The sequence below is a fragment of the Rhynchophorus ferrugineus genome, unplaced genomic scaffold (genome assembly GCF_030347505.1).
Source record: "Rhynchophorus ferrugineus isolate W39M unplaced genomic scaffold, kcgeb_rfMv2 rfM10, whole genome shotgun sequence".
Classification (NCBI taxonomy): Eukaryota; Metazoa; Arthropoda; class Insecta; order Coleoptera; family Curculionidae; genus Rhynchophorus; species Rhynchophorus ferrugineus.
In genome coordinates, this window is record NW_027472589.1 from 3,629,589 (window position 1) to 3,652,994 (window position 23,406).

The 23,406-nt window shown below is 35.4% G+C and overlaps 1 protein-coding gene across 1 annotated transcript in view; it reads right to left on the bottom strand.

The window, feature by feature from the left end:
- LanA (laminin subunit alpha) overlaps nt 1-23,406 on the bottom strand; it is a 52,826-nt gene that overhangs the window by 26,790 nt on the left and 2,630 nt on the right. Inside the window, exons 2-18 of the mRNA XM_076415870.1 lie at nt 15,870-16,016; nt 7,448-7,684; nt 7,213-7,383; nt 6,938-7,151; nt 6,654-6,863; nt 6,322-6,594; nt 4,890-5,027; nt 4,715-4,825; nt 4,488-4,649; nt 4,294-4,428; nt 4,113-4,230; nt 3,793-3,998; nt 3,625-3,734; nt 3,359-3,567; nt 1,661-1,877; nt 1,389-1,598; nt 62-370 (exon numbers count right to left, since the gene is read on the bottom strand). Of these exons, the coding sequence (XP_076271985.1) occupies nt 62-370; nt 1,389-1,598; nt 1,661-1,877; nt 3,359-3,567; nt 3,625-3,734; nt 3,793-3,998; nt 4,113-4,230; nt 4,294-4,428; nt 4,488-4,649; nt 4,715-4,825; nt 4,890-5,027; nt 6,322-6,594; nt 6,654-6,863; nt 6,938-7,151; nt 7,213-7,383; nt 7,448-7,684; nt 15,870-16,016 (3,177 nt within the window). The remainder of the gene's footprint in view (nt 1-61; nt 371-1,388; nt 1,599-1,660; nt 1,878-3,358; nt 3,568-3,624; nt 3,735-3,792; nt 3,999-4,112; nt 4,231-4,293; nt 4,429-4,487; nt 4,650-4,714; nt 4,826-4,889; nt 5,028-6,321; nt 6,595-6,653; nt 6,864-6,937; nt 7,152-7,212; nt 7,384-7,447; nt 7,685-15,869; nt 16,017-23,406) is intronic.

Below are 23,406 nucleotides of genomic sequence, written 5' to 3' on the forward strand. Positions count from 1 at the left end.
AACAGCAAGAGAATCAAGTCAGAACGTTCTCCTCCGGCTATGGGTAGGTCACCTCACTCACATTAAGTTGGAATACCATCGAATTCTCGTCAATTTCGAACACGGCAACACCGCCCTCGTTATCGGTCACCACCTGTCTGCACATGGTGGTGTAGGGACAGGCGTAGAGGATGACGTTTCCGTTTTGGGGCCTGTACTTGGTCTGACCGGTCACGTAGACTCGATGGGTACGCAGATCGTCCAAGGGAGTGATGTAGTTGACCAGGATGACGTAGGGACCAGGTTTGGAGACTGTCAGGTTGAAGGAGGCCGATGGTTGATTCGAATTTAGGACGGGTACTTTGTTGTACACGTTGATACTTTGAAGATGCTGTGGAATTAATCTTACATTAATTAAACAACTATTAACGCCCGTATCAACGCGAATTGTGTGACTAGAGTTTCAATATATTTGATGTAATAAAATTATACTGAAATAATAGAAAATGTTAAAATAATCTCTATACTATTACATCAGATTAGCAGAAGCAGAGTAGATTCAGTATCAAAGAACTATACTGATTAGTCTGAAGATACTCATAACTTTTAACCTACTAGTAGTGGCTACTGTGAGTGATGTTCAGTCAGCATTTTCCACATCATATGGCGACATTACCATTTACCAACTATTGAGATATACAATGCAGGATTTGAACTTGAATTTCAAGGGACTTTTAGGTTAATTTTTGTATCCACGAAAATATATTCTGTTATATTAAATTCTTGACATATACATATAAATTGTAAAAACTGGCAACATGGTAAAATATTTTTTTAAGTGTCGGGTATCCTTATGATTAGATTTTTAAATTGCACGAAACTATCAGAACAAATTGCTATAGATTCCGTTTGAAATAAGCACATAAATACATAAAATAAATGTATAACACGGATATTAACAATGGTTGTAGTCTATTCAAAGTTTTTTGTACATACGTCATGAAGATGTTTAATGTATTGTCTGTCGCAATTTGTAAATTAGTTTTAGAGTCAGACAGTATGTTCCTTTTCATTTTATTCTAGTTAAAAAGAGACACAATGCTGTCTGATTAGTTCGAACACGTAAACGAATGAGCCTGTCAAAGTCAGACGTATGCAAAATTCTTGAAAGGAATAGTGATAAGAGATTATAACTCTAACATATCAACTATTGTGGCTGTATAATTAACTGTAGTTTTTAGATATACTATAATGTTAAAATAAATTATATTTGATAACATTTTTGTTCAATTATTTTATTTAGATTAGAATTTTGTTGGTGCGGCAATATTGCGACGTCTTCACGTCACAAATTTAGATTACGTAGGTACAAAATAAATTTGAATAGACTATAAATTCCATTTACTTACGTTATTGTCCAAGAAGAATTCCTTTAAAAGCTCGTCTTTTTTGCCATTGGTCGTGTACCCGCCAACTCCGAAGGTCCTGTCATAGTTCGAGATGTTGGGATACGCGTAATGTCTGCACAGATCTGTCTCATTGATTCTACAGGGCGATTCGACCTTATAATTGAGCACCGTTGCCAAATAGAAATCTTCGGGTAATAGGACGAAGTAATCCTACAAAACCAACCACCACCTCCATCATTTAGGCAACACGCAACTCGCCGAATCAAACTTACCAGAAGAATGGTGTCGTTTACGTTGATACTGACGCTCCATCTACCGGGATTCATCACGAACGGTGACGGGATATTGCCGGATTCTCCGGACACGGTGGTGAAGACCGGTTCGTTGGAGCTCTTGAACTGAACCTTAACATTTTGCTCGATGTCGCTCGGATTGTCCGGGGTTATTTTCACGTTTCCTATGACTGTATGCTGATTAGGGTTGACAAATCTGTAAGGCGAGGCGTCAGAGTTACAGTCTAAGTATCATATCTGATTAACTTCATTACATATATATCCATAAAACAGATCAATTAAAAAATCTGGTTGAAATGTGTGAAGAGAGAAAGAATACTAACTGTTTTGCAGATATTGCAAATGCATTAGCAAATGCAATAAATCTAGTTTTATAACAGGCAATTGAAAAATCCCCGGCCTGACACATAGATGGCGCTACTAGAATTAAATCCATGTTTTTTAGTTAGCCCTAACCCTCAAAAGATGCGTGTATACATTTGACAGCCGTCGGATAATTAGTTTGTGAATTATAGCATTTTGAACGAAGCAACTTTTGTTATTGTGAAAAAAAATGGTTAAAAACGAATTTCGCGTGTTGATAAAATATTGGTTTTTAAAGGGAAAAAATACACTTGAAGCAAAAACTTGGTTTGATGCCGAGTTTCCCGATGCTGCCCCAGGAAAATCAACCATCAAGGATCGGTATGCTAGGTTTAGACGTGGCGAAATGAGCACCAAAGACGGTGAACGCAGTGGACGCCCAAAAGAGATTGTTACCGACGAAAACATTTAAAAAATCTACAAAATGATTTTGAATGACCGTAAATTATAGAGATATCACCTGAACGTGATGTACACGATACATAACATTCACGAATATTTGGGTATGAGAAAGCTCTGTGCAAAGTGGGTGACGCGCGAGCTTACTTTTGACCAAAACCAACGACGAATTGATGATTCGTAGCAGTGTTTGAAGATGATCAAGCATAATAAACTCGAGTTTTGGCGTCGATATGTGACAATGGATGAAACATGGCTCCATCATTTCACTCTGAAGTCCAATCGACAGTCATCCGAGTGGACTGCACACGATGAACCCGCATCAAAGCGTGGGAAAACTCAACAGTCGACTGGCAAGGTTATGGCGTCTGTATTTTGGGATGCACATGGAACAATTTTCATTGACTATATTGAAAAAGACAGGACAATCAACAGTGACTGTTACATATCGTTTGAGAGATGAAATCGTCGAAAAACGGCCGCATTTGAATAAAAATAAAGTGCTGCTTCACCAAGACAAAGCATCGTGTCAAAAATCCATGAATTGGTCTTAGAATTGCTTCCTCATCCACCGTATTCTCCAGATCTGGCCGCAGCGACTATTTCCTGTTCTCATATCTCAAAAGAATGCTCGCTGGGAAGAAATTTTCGTCGAGTGAAGAGGTGACCGCCGAAACTGAGGCCTATATTGAACCAAAGGACAAATTGTACTACAAAAATGGTATCGAAAAGTTAGAGGGTCACTATAATCAGTGCATCATTCTTGAGGGGAATTATGTTGAATAAAAAAAACTAATTTTGCCAAAAAAATGTGTTTTACTATGGTAGACCGTGAACTTTTCAATTGACCTGTTACAGTCTTAGTGGTTAATAAATAATCACTAAAGAAGAAAAAATTAAAATCAGATACTTTACCGAAAAACAATCCTGTAAAGTGACGGTTTGAATATGTTGATGTCCTGGATGACTTCTCGTTGTAGCTGGGAAGAGAACACGGCATAACCTTTCCAGGAATAGTCTCGGAAGACGGCTTCGTCGTGTCCATAGCGCACTCTATTGTTCTCCAAGCTTCTACCATCCTCCACCTCGTATTGATATTGATATAGAGTCGGGAAATAGTGAGCCTAGACATCAGGAATAAGTATAGTGACGTATTGTTGCTATACGTCGTTCGTACCAACCTGTAGGGGTTCTTTACATGTCCGCCCGGTTACCCTAGACTGACAGCTACACTGTCCCGTTCTCTTGTTGCAGAAGTTCGTGATGGATCCACCAACGTCACAGCCACAATCTTGACGAGTAAATTTTAACGTTAACCCGCACGTATTTAAGATATAGCGCAACCTTACCAGTGCATCCAAATAGATTGTCCTCCTGGAGGTTATAGGTACCGTCCAAACACTCGGAACAGCCTCTGGCCACCACGGAAGGTTTACATACGCACTGGCCGTCCTCCCGATCGCACACGGCTATACCTCCCAACACTCCCGACTTGTTACAGTTGCACTCCTCGCATCCCAACGGATTATGCGGATTGAGTTTCCAGTAAAGAGGTCTGAAAAATTATAATTTAGTTTTGGCGGATGCGCTGGTTAAAAGATGGCGAATGCGCATCGTAGTATTATCGAAACATTTACATTAACGAATCTCTATGCATATAATTACATACTTGCACATATTACAAATACGCCCTTCCACTCGGTCTTTGCATTCGCAAAGCTCGCCTGCTGGTACCGAACCGCAACCAGCGAATCCTTCCACCACTCCTGCTGGATGACAGTTGCAATCTGTAACATGGACAGATTATTTAACGAAGTTTTTGGACATGATCGGGTTTATTTTCGGTTTACCTTCACACGCTGGGAAATTATAAAACCCTTCCTTGCACTTGTTACATTTTTGTCCTGCGAAATTCTGATGACAACTACAGATGCCCTCGCTGTCGCAAGAGATGCCGTGCGAGCCTTGATCATCGCACTCGCAAGCTGAAACGAGATGATTTTCGGTAAAAAAGTCCTGCGGGAGGTTCAACGGAAATTCTTACGTCTACATTCTGGATAACTGTAGTACCCGGGACTACACTGATCGCAGGTAAGACCAGCGTAGCTTCCTAAACAGTCGCATTTTCCTGAAGCACTGCAAGTGTCGCCCAGGGATCCGACTTTACTGCAGTTGCATGGTTTACAGTCCGGATAGCCATAATAACCTGAGTAAATCACAAACGAACAGTAATTATCTCTGAATTAAACGAAAATCAACGCCGAAACTCACCAGCTATGCATATATCACAAAGATCCCCTCCATAGCCCTCTTTGCAGATACATTTCCCCGACTGTTTGTCGCAAATTCCCTCTTTGGTACCCTTTATGTCGCAATTACAATCTGGAACCCGTCGATTTTTATAAATTTACTCAATTATCGTGTTTAGAAGGGCAAGATGACTTACATTTGCAGGAAGGATATTCGTAAAAGCCGTCTCGGCAATGCTCGCACTTTATTCCTGCGAAATTTGTGTTGCATGTACAGTTTCCGTGCTGCTGCTCGCAAGACTCACTGCTGGAACCCACCTTATCACATCCACACGCTGTAAAGCAAAACAAATAAATTCGATATCTACCCCGGAAACGTTCATTCTTAGGCCTACTTAAAAAAAATTCATATTTTTTTCCAATAAAATGGCTAAAAAATACAGTAGGTGGTTTAAATGTCTATAATCGCGTCGTGTACATTTGTACCCAACTTCATGTTGAAGCCTCACAAACAGGCTTCGCTTTTCAGTATGTCATTTTGTCGAAGTGTGAACAAAACATTTTTCAGTAGGTTGAAAATGTCTGAATTTATTGTCGGAAGTTTTACTTTTTTACTTCCATTTTGAAGCACAAGGTGGCTGAATGTCATAGGCTGTGTGAAGCCTATAGCAACCACATTCCATCGATTTCAATATTTTCGACAATTTAAAGTACGTACATTTTAATACCGAAGACAAAAAGCGTTCTGGACAACCAACAAAAATTGAAGATGAGAATCTGAAGGAAGTACTCGATGAAACCAACAATGAGAATTGTTATCGACTACAATTAAGCCGATGAAATGATGAAAAATAGCCGGTATACCAGCAAAGACACAACAATGTTATTCTTCAGTATGATCACATGTTGCAAAACCGATGAAAACACACTTGGGGTGACACACATGAGTAGTGACCTGTCTGAGCAACGCCTTACTTCTTATGGACATAGCGATGGACAATATTTTGAATGAAATACAGTGTACCGATTCTTCACAAGGCTTCAAATGTTTTAAAAAATCCTTTAAAACCAATTTATCGGCCTAATAAATTCTGTAAAAGCTATAAAAAGCTTATTAAAATCTCCAGTTTCAAAAGTTCAATCGGTTCATACTAGATGGCACTAGAAATAGAGCATGTACGTACTGAAAAAAACTTATTTGACAGTTTTGTGAATGGTTAACTCAGCAGTACTTCTGCATATTAAAGGTACTTCTGAATACCATACGCTGATAAGAAAAAAATTCGTCATGTTCTAGTGAACTGTGAAAACATCAGAAACGAAGATTGGACGAAACTTGTCGAATGTATGTTACAATATTTATAAAAAAGCATCGATATATTGATTATGTGAAACGTCAACTGTCATATAATTGTCAAAACTCGATAGTAGCTAAAGTTTTTTAAATTGTATTTTGTTACATTATATTTTCGATCATACTAATTCTTTCTTCTTTTGATTTTATCCATATTATATAACAATTAGAGACGAATACGTACAAATTATAACGAGTATATTAAAATACCCTAGAAATCGATATGTTAATGTCATACACACGTCAAAAGCTAACTTTGTTAACTACTCTCTTACCTGTACATTCCGGGAAGTTAAAATATCCTGGAGCACATTCTTTGCAGTTTTTCCCGCCGAAATTCGCTTTGCACTCGCAGGCCCCATCTTGCGGGGCGCACTGCAGGTTCACCGTGCCGTTGATGAAGCACTCGCACGGTTTGCAGGTGGGATAGTCGTAGTAACCGAAGCTGCACGAGTCGCAATTAGGTGGCGTGAACTCCTTTCTACATTCGCATTGTCCGGAACCCTCGGCACAGTTACCAGTCGAATAGTAATTGTCACACTCACAAGCTAAAATCGAAATAAATGTCATGTTCGACCCTCTGACACCACAATCGGATGGCACTCACCTTTGCAAACGTCGGTTTCGTTCCAGTATTTGTCGTAAGGTCGGTAGAATTTCGGTTTACACTTGTTACAGTTGATGCCCTCGGTGTTGTGCTTACAATTCTGACATACACCACCGCCCTCGTACTTGCCGCTGATGTCCAGGGACAGTTTCTTGCGATCTACCTCCGGATCGTACACGCACTCAGTGGAATGTTGGAAACAATTACAAGCTGGGAATATACATTTTTATTAAATGGCGAGTGCGCTGGTAAAATTGCAATGGCGAAGGCGCCACGGTACTTACGTTCACACTTAAACGGATCGTCGTATTTCGATTGTCTCCAGGCTTTTTGTTCGTATCCCGGACAGCAGGTGTTACATTTGGCTCCGCACGTATGATGCTTGCAGTTACACATGAGTATCTTAGGATCTTTAGGGTCCGGTATGTCGCAAGTTTGGGCGTGACCATTACACATGCATCGACCGCCGATACTGATGTCCTTAATCGAATAAAAGTACTGAAAAAAGACACCAACCGGGTTAAAATAATGATCGGATCGGTCGGAGATGGATGGTTACCCTTCTGGTGACGGTTGGGTCCTGACGAGCCACGGACATGAGATGTCCGAGAAGATTCTTGGTCCGGAGGAACCTGAGACGGACGTTGGTGGCCCTGGTCCATTCTTGCAACACCGTGGAGTTGAAATAATGGGTCGCTGACGGTCGATTGTTTAAAAGAGCTACTGGAATCTAAGAATGCACAACAAAAGCATTATTACACCTTGTAAAATAATTTCCAGACGATATATCACACCTCTCCACCTTCCAGAGGCACGATTTTGGAATACTCGGTGGTACAGATGACCGAGTCGTCCTTGGTGATTGGATGCAGGGTCTCCTTGCCAAAGTACGTCTCGCAGTCGCTCGGCGAGTCCGAGAAGTACTGCCAGGGCGTGTAGGTCTTGCCGTAATCAGCGGACTTCTCCAAGATCCAGAGCCCGGGTCTTGGAGAGTTCGCCATGTAGATGTATACGTAGGCAACATGGAATTCCTGTTTTTAAAGAAAGTCTCAGTTAATCAACTATGAAAAAAGATCGAGGAAATGGAAAACGAGGTTATGTGACGAGGCGAAGACATTTAGGAAACGACGGGATCTATTCTTGGCATCCTGGTTACAAGAATATGCATAAAGTCTATTTTTATTCCTCGATATTTGTATTAATGTAACGCGTTTTATTATTTCAATTACTAACCTGATTTAGTTGTTGGTCGGAAATTGTTCGAATTATTGGGTAATGAAGGAATTAAAAATTATATCAAACAAATATGTCGAAATAGTTTTCTATCAAATAAATCACTTTTTAAAATTAATTACATTTTACATTAGATATGATTGGTACAATCTTAATCTACGAATTAATTAGGAATACACTTATACAATAAACAAGTTCATGTGTTCGCTTCAGTCTTCTGAATTCCTGCGTGTTGTACAGTATCTGTATTGCTTCCACTTTGCTGTGATTTAGCAACCTTATTTCATGTTTTATGGCGAAATCTTGGATGACTTCGTGTATCCATCTGAGGCAATCGTGCAGCTCTTCGTTAATTATGTAGCTATAAGCATTGATAATTAATCGCAGAACTTTGTTTTGGGTGGGTTGGATTATTAATTGGTTTGAAGTTTAAATACAAGCAGCTTGCAGTCCATAGGCCCAAATTGGCTTTATGATTGACTGATAAACTCTTTGATTTTAGGTCAAGTTGAGGGTATCTTCCGACTAATCAGGACACTTGCTTGACTTTACTACCTACGGTCGAAATATATTCCATGGTATTTAGCTGATTCTGCTTGGGGAATCGAGCACCTGTCCTGTGCAGTTGCAGTGCAGTCCAGTTGCATTTCGCCGCAACACACAATACAATAACATATTTGAAGCTATTTTTTTGCCGCATCCAGTGCACTCCCCAGACATGGCCCTTTCTGACTGCCACTTGTTCAGATCGATATAGCATGACTTCCCTGTCATAGGGTTTCGAAATGCAGAGGAAATGTGAAAATCTATCGATGATTGAAACATTTTTATCGATGATTGAAAAAAAAACTTGTAAAGAATGATTGAAAATATATTAATCAATATATTACAATAATTTCAACTGTTAATAACTATAAGGTCATATTAAAATATCTGTATTCGAACATTTGTTTAACTGAACTCATGATATTCAGATGGAAAATATTGCGGTTTTTTATATACATGTAGTTCTGCAAATTTAGGCCTGATGATATGTTTCTGGGAAATCCTTCATATTGTTGAAGCCATTTTGGTGAAGAAAGGACTTGAACTGAAATACGTTCAAGTTAAATCTGACTGAAAGTTCTGACGGTCTACCTTCTGATACCTTTGCAGGCGTAAAATTAAAACTGCAGTAACGGGCCACAATTCTGTCAAGTCTAAATATTCATAGGTCAATTGTTCAACAATTGTCAATTGTTCAGACGTGTTCGAACCAATACAACTTGCAATCATGAAGATCATGTAGAGGCCAAACATATTTACAACTAATCGGCATACGTTTTGCAATAAAAATCCCACTGTCTCAAATATTAAACCAACAGGATTTTGAGTTTATATTTTTTCACAGTCCAGTATCCTCGCCAATAAAATAACACAAGTAGCAACATTTATGATTAAAAATTCGGTAAACGGTGGTTTTCTAGTTATAAACAATTATCTTTAAACGGTTTTTTCTATATTAAACATCACGTTTTAGTGAAAGAAAATATCATTGGAGGTTTGACAACCCCATTATCCTTGGGAGCATCGGAATCAGTGATTGATATGACCACTTTAAATCCGATGGCTTCAAGAACGACAGGCCTTTGATAAAGTATGACATACGCCATGGCAGGTTAAATTAAAGAAAATTCTCCCTCATCTGGATTATGAGCTACTAAAATCTGACCTCACAGACCGTGATTTTACTGTAAAACAAAGTGATGTCTTAGCCTCTCATGAAGATCCAGCCATAACATCAATTAACATACATAAATCAAATACAAATGTGGCTGAAAACATGACGTATAAAATCCAATAACCAAATCTAGTCATATAACTTTAACGATCCGTAGAAGTACATGTCCACCAGTTTATATCAATAATTGTCAATTCCCGCAAGCAGAGGATGCTAAATATCTTGGTACGCACCTAGATCGACGTTTAACTTGGAAGAAGCAAATACTCGACAAACGAAAACAACTTGGACTTAAACTCTATCAAATATATTGGCTTATCGAGCGTAAATCCAAGTTATCATTAGATAACAATACATTATATAAGACTATTTGGTCATATGGCATCCATGTATGGGGAACCGCTAGCAAGTCTAATATATCCGTCATAGAACGGTTCCAAAATAAAGTGTTCCATGCGATTGTCGATGCTGCGTGCTGTATCTCAAATGTTGTGATACAACGCGATGTTCCTCTAGAATCAATCACGAGTTTTTGTGTGAAGTACTTCGAAAGAGTGCATCCAGAAAGATGCACTGAGCATCCCAATGTACTCGCTAATCAGCTAAATATGCGAAGTGACAGTGAAATGCGTAGACTAAAACGTCTAACACCATCCGATCCGATTATTGGACATATATAGACTTTAGAATAAGTATTTTGTACAGGAGATCACTTAATGAAGTGATTTTCTACATGCCATGCCATTTGGGCAAATTGTGGCACTACTAGGAGTAATAACAAAAGAGCAATAATCTTTGCTTTGGTCCCTTGAAAATAGAGAAAAAGACCAGAATATGTTGAACGACTGTAAATTAAAAACTCAAGGAATAGCTAACCATGCGCCCACATATATATAAATACCAACAAGAATATCAATCCTGTGACAGTAAAAATATTAATGAAAGTAACTAACATTTTGTAAGAGAAAGCAAAATTGTAGTTTTTACTATTTCCCTCCCAATTATTCCACATTTCCTCACCATTACCGGTTTTACCGAGACTAACGAACAACAATTCATTTTTATATCTATAGATTAAATCAACAGTAACAAAAATAGTAATGATGTTTTATTTATACTGTCATCGATGACTCAATACGTATTTATAGACGCACAAGAACAGAACAAAACTCTGGACACATGAACATTTAAATGCGGTCGAATTATCCTCGATGTCGTCCCATATCCACGACCGAAACCGTTGGACTCTCAACCTCAAGATGATCTAATTGCCGTTATTACTAAATTGTTTATACGATAAAACTTATTTATAGTTGGCTGTGCATTACAGACATAAAACAGATGCGGTTGATTAATAACTTGGGCTTTATCGATTGTCACCGCCATCTAGATCGGGCTTCAAGAACTCTTTAATGTATTAGAACCTTTTTTTTTTTTAATTGTATTTAAATGTTTTACGTCGATTTTATTCGAAGCACAATGTTTGGCGTATATGACATGTTGTACACAGTTACAAACTCCAAAATTTGACAAATTTTGTTGTGTCTATACGTTATTTTGTTGAATACCTGGAAATCATATTTCGATTGAAGTTCGATACAGAATATTATCTTGACACTATTCATGTATCTACTCAAAACCGCTGATATCTTAAGAACAAAAGAAACAGTCCTTGGAACATTTGCTAATCACACAGTCATTATAGCAAAAGACATATATTTGCCTAGAAATATTATAAGTGGCAGTCCATGTTGATTCCACAAATAGACTAGAGACTGGAAAATTAATTAGATCACATGACAGATACCCGATTCCTCAAGCAGAATCAGCACAATACCTCGTCATCGAGTCGAAGAAATCATAGCAATACAGCTACTGGACAACACGCAGGAAATCAGCAGATTGAAGCGAACCAAACTACATCAACTTGTATAGTGTATAACTGTTTATATAATCATGCTTGTTCTATAATCACGATGAAGTCGTCATATTCACAAGATATAGCTTCAAGTACCTTTGTCCTGTTGCTAAATAGTTAAGAAAAAAATTTAAAAAGCCATTGTTAGGCAAATATAGATGGAATTAAATGAATAGTTAAAGAAGTCCAATGCTGTCCCAGAGAATGGGAAGATTACAATAAGTATTGAGGAGATTAATTTCACAAATTTCAGTTATTTTTTCAACATACCTCATACATTTGATACGACAATTTTATTTTCACGCCTTTCAGATCCAAATAAAAATTAAATACAATCATATTTAAAAAAAAACCTGACAAACCTGCAGAACAAGTCGAATCTTACAGGCCTATTTCGCTACTACCTGCAATATAAAAGCTATTTGAGAAGCTGATATTTAAACGTGTTAAACATTTGGTAACAATACCAGATTTCCAGTTTGGTTTTCGAAATCGCCATTCAACTATCGATCAAGTGCACAGAGTAACTGCGGCTATTGAAAGAGCGTTTGAAGAAAAGAAATACTGCCCTGCAATATTCCTGGATGTCTCACAAGCTTTTGATCGGGTTTGGCATTTGGGATTAATCTGTAAGATGAGCAAATTGTTACCGCGTTACTATTGTCAATTGCTGGAGTCATATTTATTCGGAAGAAAATTTAGAGTATCGCACGAAAAGGCATTCTCGACATTTAAAAATATCTCGGCTGGAGTTCCACAAGGTAGCGTCTTAGGACCTCTCCTGTATCTGCTCTACACTGCTGACATTCCAACAACAAAGAAACACTTCTTGGAACCTTTGCTGATGACACAGTTATTATGGCAAAAGATATATCTCTGCCTAGGGCAATAGAAAAAGTGCAAGTGGCAGTCAACAAAATCTACAAATGGACAAAAGATTGGAAAATTCAACTTAATAGCTCCAAATCTGCCCACGTTAATTTTGCATTAAGGCGAAATAATAAAAACTTAATTATATCACTCAATGGATGCCCGATTCCTCAAGCAGAATCAGCAAAATACCTTGGAATCCATCTTGACGGTAGATTAAATTGGCAGCATCACGTTAGACAAAAAGCAAAACACATTAGAAGCAAAATAAAACAACTATATTGGTTAGTCGGAAGATACTCCCAACTTGATCTAAAATCAAAGAGGTTGATCTATAATACAATTATAAAGCCAATTTGGACCTATGGGGTGCAAATATGGGGTTGCACTAAATATTCAAATCAGTTAGTCATACAGCGCTGTCAAAACAAGATTCTTCGATTGATTACCAATGCCTATCGCTATGTAACCAATGAAGAACTGCACAATGACCTGGAAACCAAATGGATTTGCGAAGTAGTGCAGGATTTCGCCTTGAAACACGAAAGAAGATTACTAAATCATTCTAACGTGGAAGCAATACAACTGCTGGACAGCGCACAGGATGTCAGGAGACTGAAACGAACAAAACCATACGAACTTGCGTGAACATTTAGTGTGTATTATTACTGTAAACTATAGCTATAAGTTAATAATTAATAAATAATTATAATTTTATAATTGAGGAATACATACTGATGTATTTTCTCGTACTCGTCTTGCTTGTTAATTAATCCAAGCACATAGGAAAAGTAGTAATAAATTAATTGTAATAATAATAATTAAGATTGTACTAAGCGTATCTAATAAAGATGTTATAAAAAAAAATATTTAAAAAAGGCGAAATCGTATTAGCCGAGATACACAAAATATGCATTTTTCCTGTATATATAAAATTACGCTGATTTCGAACGTATACTTTACGCAATTACAACTAGATTCAGCATTATTTCAATTACAATATCAGGAACGTGCAATTAGTACGTTTTTTTTTTAGACGGCTTCGATAAATAACTAGCAGGAAACAAGTCCCCACGCGACATCCTGAACGTTACAGTATCTCCTGGTCAGCTTCCCGGAGTTGGAGACGAGATAACGGCAGTGTGATAACTCAGAATCGAACTAGATACACAAGAAAGTCGTTTCGACGAATTTGTGAGAGTATTACAATTCTTCTATGGTTGAGGTTTGAAATCAGAGAGATTCGGTTGAGATTGTGAGCAAGATGGTAAAGAAAATTATAAAAAGTTATCATAAACGTATTAAACCACATCAATTATGCAGTAACAGCGGCTGTTGAAAAAGCATTTCAAGAAAAAAAATACTGTCCTGCGATATTCCTTATATTCCATTTACAATTAATCTACAGGAGCAAAATTGTTACCGCAGAGCTATTGTCAATTCTCAACATTATTCTCAACTCTGAAACCTATTTCGGCTGGAGTTCCCCAGAGTAAAGTCTTGGAACTCCTGGTTTATCTCCCCACATTGCTAATATCTCAGCAACAAAAGCTATTATGGCAAAAGATCTCTTCCATGCCATGTCCATGTTGATTTTGCGCTGCGGCTAAATTACTAAAACCTTATTATATCACTTGACGGATGCCCGATTCCTCAAGCAGAAGTAGCTAAATACCTTGGAATATATATTGATGGTAGGTTAACCTCGAAACATCATATTAAACAAAAAGCAGAGCAGATTAGCCTCAAAGTTAAGCAAGTGTACTGGCTAGTCGGAAGATATCCTCCACTTGACCTAAAATTAAAGAGATTGATTTATCAGTCAATCAGAAAGTCAATTTGGACCTATGGGGTACAAATATGGATAATCTAACGCACCCAAAACAACCAAAGTAACCAACGAAGAACTGTACAATGACCTCGGAATTAAATGGATACACGAAGTGATACAAGATTTCGGCTTAAAGCATGAATAAGTACAACAAAACAGTAATAATAAATTAATTTGTAAATTAAGATCGAGCTCATCTAAAAAATGGTTGTTTTTGTACCAAATAATAGTTAATTTAAATAAAGTATTTCTTATTTACCTTACACTCATTTAGTTGCTAGGAAATCTTGGAAAAATTAATTATATCAATACATAGTATAAAACAAAGTCGCCTTTTCTGTCCCTATATCCCTATGTGCGCTTAAATCTTTAAAACTACGCAACGGATTTTGATGCGGTTTTTTTCAATAGATAGAGTGGTTGAAGAGGAAGGTTTATATGTATAATACATGCATAATATACTAAGGCAACATTGCTAATTTTAGAGGTTTCTAACGTGATGTCGTAAATTAACCTATTTTTTTAGGTTTATTTAGCAATTAGCAAAAACGCTGCCTAACCCTACGAGTTAGATCAAATTAATGTACTACAGTATTGTACACCATAAAAAGGTCTACAAAAAAGTCCGCGATGGTATATGTTTATCTTTTAGGGATAACCCACATTAACCATTTTTATTGTTAACTTTTTACGTGAGAAAATGGCTTATTTACGAAGCTATTTTAAGCAATACGGCATTAATCCTTATCGAATTAAGTACCTTAAATACAGTGTGCAATTAATATAGATCAATATGGTTCCTTACAGCATGTAAATTAAACAAATATTTTCGGAGATATTACAAATTTAAAATTTGCGTTTAAAAATGTGTAATGTAATAAAAATTGTATGAATTTAGATATTCCAAAGATAGCAGGAAATCTTCATAGTAAGTATAGGGGAAGAGGAATTGTTTTACTCCAAATTTAATGCGTGCAGTCCAAGGGCAGTAATGAATGAACCAAAAATACTGGATCGATTTTAATCATGTTTTCATTGAGTGACATAGGCATATATATTTTATGCCCGTGCAAAGTCGGAGCGGGCCGCTATGTTTTTATATACAACGTTCATATTTTTTCTGTAGTGTATTTAATTTAGTATCAGCATTGCACCCGTGCGAAGCCGAGGCGGGTCGCTAGTAAATATATATATTATTTGATAATTTATGGCCCTTTATGGTACCAATTTTTTAGATAAGAAATATTTAAAAAACAATTAATTTTATTAATGAAACAATCTACTACCGAAATAACTAGGCAACTATATTTTACTCGTATTTAACCATCTAAATTTGAGAAAATAAAAGTGAATGAGACCCTTGATGAGCTAATACAAACAACACGTAGACATGGCCGCAAATCCAATAAATAGTCATCGCAGTGACAGAGATAACGAAGCGTGCAACATCTGGTCCGAAATCCTTTCGACATGTGTTCACAGATCCGATGCCTTATTCTCGAAAAAAGTAACACAAAACTAGAAACCCAGTCGGTATGTTTCGTGACCAGTCGTCAGTCATGGATATTAACACATTCTCAATTAGCTTTTTCGGAAACTTCTTAATTTGTAAGAAGCTTAGTATCTTAAGACGCGATTTCTTACCTGTCCCAAATCGATGGTGAGGTTGACTTCCTGGTATTTCATGCCTCTGGATAGAGGGGGACTTTGCCACCACGTCTCTTTACCATCGACTGCGTGTTCGGGCGGATGATGCTTCCCTGGCGTGTTGGGATCACAATAGTCACAATACTGAAATAAAAATACAATTAGGTTGTATATTACGATGAATTTTACGGCTAATTTAAGTAGAAAATCTTTTTACAAAACAAAACTGTGATATCAACAATATTCTTTTAATATAACATTGATAGGACTCACAAAATAGCAACAAAGACAATAAATCTAATAAAAACATTTTTTTTTCAATATAACAACATTCATGTTGTTCATAATCTCTAAATAGATAGAGTGGGGCAACAGTCCCATAACCATTGTGTTGTGTAGATGTCCAGATTCTATTATGGAGACTAGTTCAGTACAGTAATGAAGATTGTTCGTCTAAATTGATAATGAGCGATGAAGCCCATTTTGTTCTCAGTGGCCACGTCAATAAAAAGAATAGTCGGTTTTGGTGAGCACTGAATCTTAAACTAATTCATGAAACATCTTTGCATCCACTAAGAACAACTGTATGGTGTGGTATTCTTGCTGGAAACATCATTGGTCCCTATATTTTTGAAACTGATCAAGGTGTTGCCGTTACTGTGGCATGATTCGAAATTTTTATGTGGCTGAAATGGAAGAACAAGGACCAGAGGACAGGTTTATTGATGTGGTTTCAGCAAGATGGAGCCACAGCACGCACAGCTCGTTCAACAATTCAATTAGTGCAAAAAATGTAAAGACGAAATAAACTTTTTATGAAAACCAAACTTACGTATCTTTTCTTTGAGCAAACTTATAGGCAATCAAAATGGTTGCGGGACTTTTGCCCCACTTATAACAAAATATTTCAGAATAAAACTCTAGAACCAAAAGAACGTTGATGGTTAGAATCTTAACTGCAGGAAATTAAAAATAGTAAACTAAATTTGTATAAAATTACTTTCGGAACAGAAATAGTCTGTAGTGTAATAAATATCATAACCAGAAAGTTTTTAGATTAAAAATAAACAATTCCCACCAGTTATTTTTATAAATAAAACTGTGATATTAACAATATTAATTAGATTTAACAATAACAAAGACAATCAATCCGATAAATTTGTCAATCTATCCGCGACAAAACTTTAGCACACAGAACATTTTTCATCACAACTCCTAATAAAAATAAATTTGTGTTTTTTTTTATTTTACTGACTAAAGATGGCTAGTTAAAATATTTCTGCAAACGTTACAAAGAAGCCGCTGTTTGTTATTTTTAGATTTATTCCGCGTGAGATCACGTTACCTGAACGATGCGACAAAACCATAGCACACATGCACTATGGTTATTATATATTGTTTTTGTTTTATTATTACCATTCGTATTTCAAGTCATTACATATTTAAAATATCAGTTTACTTTTTCAGCATGCCTTGAGAAAAGAATCACAAATAACAAATATAATAATTAGAATCTGTTATGTGAATCTGAATGTGTTAGAACAAATGTTCAACGTCTCCTACCTGAGGCTAAGCATTTAAACAGAAAGAAAGTTTTACAGAAACAACCACTGAGTGAAAAACATAAGAAAGAACGCTTACAATTTACCAAACTATATATCTCATAGAAAAAGTAATGTTATGCTAATGAAAAAGTTATGTTTTTTTTAGGCAATAAGTATTTCTTATGTCCATATTATATTTACATGGCATGCAGAAAATCACTTTATTAAGCGATCTTTTGTATAAAATAGTATCTTAATTAATTAGTCTTATTCTAAAGCTTATTCTAAAGTTTATATATGTCCAGTAATCAGATCAGGTGGTGTTAAACGTTTTAGTCTACGCACTTCACTATCACGTCGCATATTTAGCTGATTAGCGACTACAATTTGATGCACTGACACTCTTTCGAAGTACTTCGCACAAACACGTTGAATTACACTCGTTATAGGTTCTAGAGGAATATCGCGTTGTATCACTTTATTTGAAATATAGTACGGAGCATCAACAATGGCACGCAACACTTTATTTTGGAACCGTTGAATGATGGATATATTAGATTTGCTAGCGGTACCCCATAGTTGGATTCCATATGACCAAATAGGCTTGAGTATAGACTCATACAGCAACACCTTGTTATCTAATGATAACTTGGATTTGCGCCCGATGAGCCAATACATTTGATATAATTTTAGTCGAAGTTGTTTTCGTTTATAGAGTATGTGCTTCTTCCAGGTTCGTCCATCGATCTAAGTGCATACCAAGATATTTAACTTGCTCTACTTTCGGTAGTTGACGATGATTGATATTCACTGGTGGACATGTTCTTCTACGCAGGGTAAACGTTACATGGGTGGATTTTGTTTCATTGACTTTAATGCGCCATGTCGTCAACCATAATTGTATTTGAACCAGGTGGGTTTGTAGGTTTATTGATGCTGTGACCGGATCTTCATGGGATGCCAAGATTGCTGTGTCGTCTCCGTATGTTGCCACTGTACTAATTTTTGTGATAGTCAGATCGGCCGTATACAGAAGATACAGTACTGGACCTAGTACACTACCTTGCGGAACTCCTGAATATATGAGATTTAATTGGATATGTTCATCGCCTTGATTTACAATAAAATGTCTATCAGTGAGATACGATTTTAGTAACTGATAGTCCGGATGAGGGAGAAGTTTCTTTAGTTTAACCTGCAAGCTCGTATGCCATACTTTGTCAAAAGCCTGAGATATGTCTAGAAAAGCAGCCGTACAATATCTTTTGGCATCCATGTCAGCGTTTATTTTGTTTACAAGTCTATGCACTTGTTCTATAGTCCCATGCTTATTGCGAAAGCCAAACTGATGTTCTGGAATAATTTTTCTTTTTTCTATTATATAGTTTAGCTTCTTGATGTACAGTTTCTCGAAAACTTTCGAGATTATCGGTAATAAACGTGTAGGCCGGTAGGAGGTCACATCTTCTGGTATTTTTCCTGGTTTAAGAATCATTAGTATTTTAGCTACTTTCCAGGTGCTAGGGAAGTAATTAATTCGTAACATAAAAAAAAGTATGTTAAAAATGTATATTAAATTCTATTACAATATAAATAGTAATATTACTATTAATATATGAGTAGTAATCATCATCGAATGCTAATAAAAAGCAAACATGATTTCACCAAGTACTCAGTTAATAAAATGACGAACAAATAAAATATTATCGTGCACACAAATATAATATTTGTACCAGTCATTATCAGTGTTTGCGTTATACAAAAGCAAAAGTTGTCTTGCCTTACCCATTGAGCTCTCGCAATTCAAAAGATATCTTTAGAGATAAAGTTTAGATAACCTTCCTAAATAGCTTTAATTATCATATGATTAAAGAAAATGGGAGGAGAATAATATTTTTATGAAATAAATTCATAGCAAAATATGTTTAAACAGCTGTCTGATTATAAAAATATGACAACATATGACTAACGCGTGGTAGTAAAAAGTGTAGCGTACAAAAATGTGAATTGTAACACTTTCTAGAGACAGTATGAGATACCATTTTGGAGTAAGGGATTGAACTTGTGCTTTTTACTGAAAAGTAGAGCTGCTATGACAATCTTAAGTCCAAAAAGTCATCGGAGAACCGTTCATATCGATCCGAAGCTGAAGATTCAATGTGATGAAATAATGTGATCGAAAACTATATTTGCAGAAGAGGTACTGATGATTTTCATTTAGGTATCAGTCAGATCTTCTAAAAAAATCGAGTAGAATACCAATGAGTGTTTTTCTAGACTATTTCTTTCGTTGCTGTGGAAGGAATATAAACTCAACATTTTATATTTCAACGTTTTAAAAATAACTCTCGATATATTACATTAGATCTGGTTTAAACCTATTTTATAGTGTATATTTTTCTTATCTCGATTTTATAAATTATTTCTTTTAAAAGGAATATTTTCTTTTTTGAATTTTGTGATTTTCAAAGAGTAGAACCAAGTGCACCGAACAAGTCTAAGTGAGTTTTGTCGAGTTGCATATGATCTAAGAGTGAAAAATTTAATGAACTGAGTCTACATTTATGAATTACTGTCAAAACAAATGATTACAGGCGATTAAAAGTGGACCAAGAAGCTAAGAGAACCTTCACAACGGTTACAAAGTCCATATTGACGCCAAAGAAGGTCATGTTAAGTTAGTGTTCATCATGAGGCACCAGAACTTGGTCAAACTATCAATTAGACTCTCTACTAGCAACAATTAATGCGATTAGAGCTTGGTAATTGGTAAAAAACAAGTAACACAACAGCACTATATCATATATATCTTTAGTGGATGGGCAATACTTGGAACTTTTAATGGATCAATAAAGGATCATTTTTGCTGAAATTTTTAGCCCAAAAATTACAACAACATTACAACGGTTCTACAACTTCATCAATTAAAACTGCATATATATATATATATATATATATATATATATATATATATATATATATATATATATATATATATATATATATATATATATATATATATATATATATATATATATATATATATATATATATATATATATATATATATATTGTACGCACGTCAAATGTTGTCGTATGTACTCAATGTTGCCGTATCAACTCAGAGTTTTAGTTCAGTTTGGCTTTGATATACAACAAAATTCTAATCTAAATAAAATAATTGAACAAAAATGTTATCAAATATAATTTATTTACACATTATAGTACATATAAAAACTACAGTTAATTATACAGCCACAATAGTTTGTCGGTTAGTTATAACCTCTTATTACTATTGCTTTCAAAAATTTTGCCTACATCTGACAACATGGTGACTTTGACCGGCTCATTCGTTTACGTCTTCGAACTAATCAGACAGCAGTGTGTCTCTTTTTAACTAGAATAAAATGAGAAGGAAAATATTGTCTGATTCTAAAACTAAATTATAATATATGTATTTTTTATTTTATATTTATAGATATAGCAAAAAGATAACTATACGATTTTATATTACTATATTTTTTCACAGCCCCCTATCATTAATTTGTTTAATAATTTTAATAAGGACACTTTAATCAAATAGTGAAGGTTTACAATAATCAGAAGATTACTTAATATCAAATCAAAATAACATATCCTGACGAAATTCTACTTCTTATTATCTGTGACATACTTTAGGAAGAGGAAGAGGATAACCTATAACCTGTATTATATAGTGGGACAAATACGAGACGTTTTCATTCATTCTCTTTCATACGAGGGCAGTTTGATATTTGATTTTTAGTTTCTCGTACGGTAATATCAGTACAACGACTTGAAAAACTTCTATCGAAAGGTTAAAAACAATCATAGACAGAAAAGATCTAATACCTGCAAATCAGTTTGATTTTATGAAGAAATATTCAACAATTGACCAGGTACTTATTGTAAGGTATTATATTCTATTGTACATAGACATTTTTGAAGAAGCTTACGAAGGGAGACACATTTGTTCAGCTATATTCTTGGATGAACCTCAAGTGTCCGATAGTCTGGCATATGTTGAAGTGTTAAACTTCTACATCTCAGCCAAGATGTTTGGAGTTAAACAAGAAGAGGCTTACTCAACGATGAAAGAAATAAAAGCAAGTGTCATAGAAGAAATTAAGAAAATCGCAAGCAAGACATGAGAGAAGGTTTCACTCCATGTCAGTTCAAGTTCACACCAGATTGTTGTAGTGAAGTCAATAGTAAAACACTGAAAAATGCTACTAATTTTTATATCATTAGTGATTCATGGGTTTTCCCAGATATATACCTAATTTTAAGTCATTATAGAGACAAATTGTAACTTAATCAGCAGCGACTATAGGATAAATACTATACATGAATTTCAATGTATAAGAAGTGGTTTACTGAGTTCTATTGTGGCCATACGAGCTCAAGGAATCTCAACGTGGCAGTAGCAACACACGCATGTAGTCATCCTGACAAAAATCCATAAATTGGACTACGAACAACATATTCCCCAGATTTAGTCCCCTGTGATTATTTCCGGTTTCCATATCTGAAAAAAGGTCTGAAGTTATAAGATATTTGGGACGAATGAAAAGGTCTTCATTGAAACCTACTGAGGAAATATTATTAGGAAGGAATAAAAAAACTTGGAAAAAGAGTTGTTTAAGTTGTTTTAACCCAAATGTTTCGAGTTAAAAGAAAATTATGCTGAGAAACAAACCGACAAAAAACATCGACTTATCAAACTTTCCTCGTAATTTGTTAAGTAAATTGTTACAGTCCACTTTATCAGTACCACCAAAAACACCATTAAATTATCGAACTACCCTCTTATCTGTGGGGTCACAAGGTTGTGTGGTGGAACCAGATAACTGAAATTATGTCCAGGGTCAACGGATTTGATAAGGATTTGAATCGGTAACAACTGATGGAACTCCAAACACAAAAGACAACTGTTATCCTGAATAATAATATTTAAAAATCGATTTCTAGACCAAACAAATGAATGAGTAACTGCATTACGGCATAAAAGAACGCAAATATTTGATGGAGTAGGCTGTGATTAAATTCGAGGAAATCTCGCAGGATGTCATTTGATTCTTTGTAATGCCGTTATCGGTAAAATATCAAACTTTATTATTATCATTTAAAATAAATAGAACAGAATATTCCTTTCATGTCGTTCACTCTTTATCAACGTCAAAGTAATATGTTTTACATGTCATTTGACGTTTATTTACTTTAAAACACCAAACAAGTGTTTCAAGTGCTTTCAAGAGCCGTTTTTTTTCTAAATATATCAAGATGTCTGTTGACTTTATACATAACAAGTAGCTGTATATCGTCAATTTCTTTGTTACACTGATGTGTAACACGTGTTACAGGTTATCTTCTATGTCTTTTATCGATTTTATTATGTTATTTTTAATTTAAAGTGTGTTAGAGATTAGAAATTAATTATATTCTTATTTTTAGCATTTATCTTTTTATTATTTTGATATTTATGGTATGTAAATTTTTTCCAAGGGTACGGGAGATAAGAAAAATAAACCAACCAGCATTCACTTGTTTAATGTTCACGTTGTAAATACTGACAGCTTTCTTGAACTCTCATCATTTTACAAATCCACTTTATTATTCATATATTGTTCTAATATCTTCTTCTTTTATCAATTGACATAACAGACATTGACAGCTCAGTTGAACTGTCATTATTCTAAAAATCCACTGTTCCACTACGTTATAGCATTTATTGTAATTGAAGGGTACGCGATGTTGTCAGTTTGCTCATATTTTCTTTTTAAAACTGCTGCTTTTTTCTGACAATTTTTAATGAAGTTATTCATTCAAAAGAACTCAGATTGATAGTTGCTTAATTTGAAAAAATTGCAAACGTTATAAAATGTTAGTATAATAAATTGACTATATTAAGGATTGATTAATAAACTTAGTAATTAAATATCTATGTTTTCTAAATCTGCATTTCAGCTCGC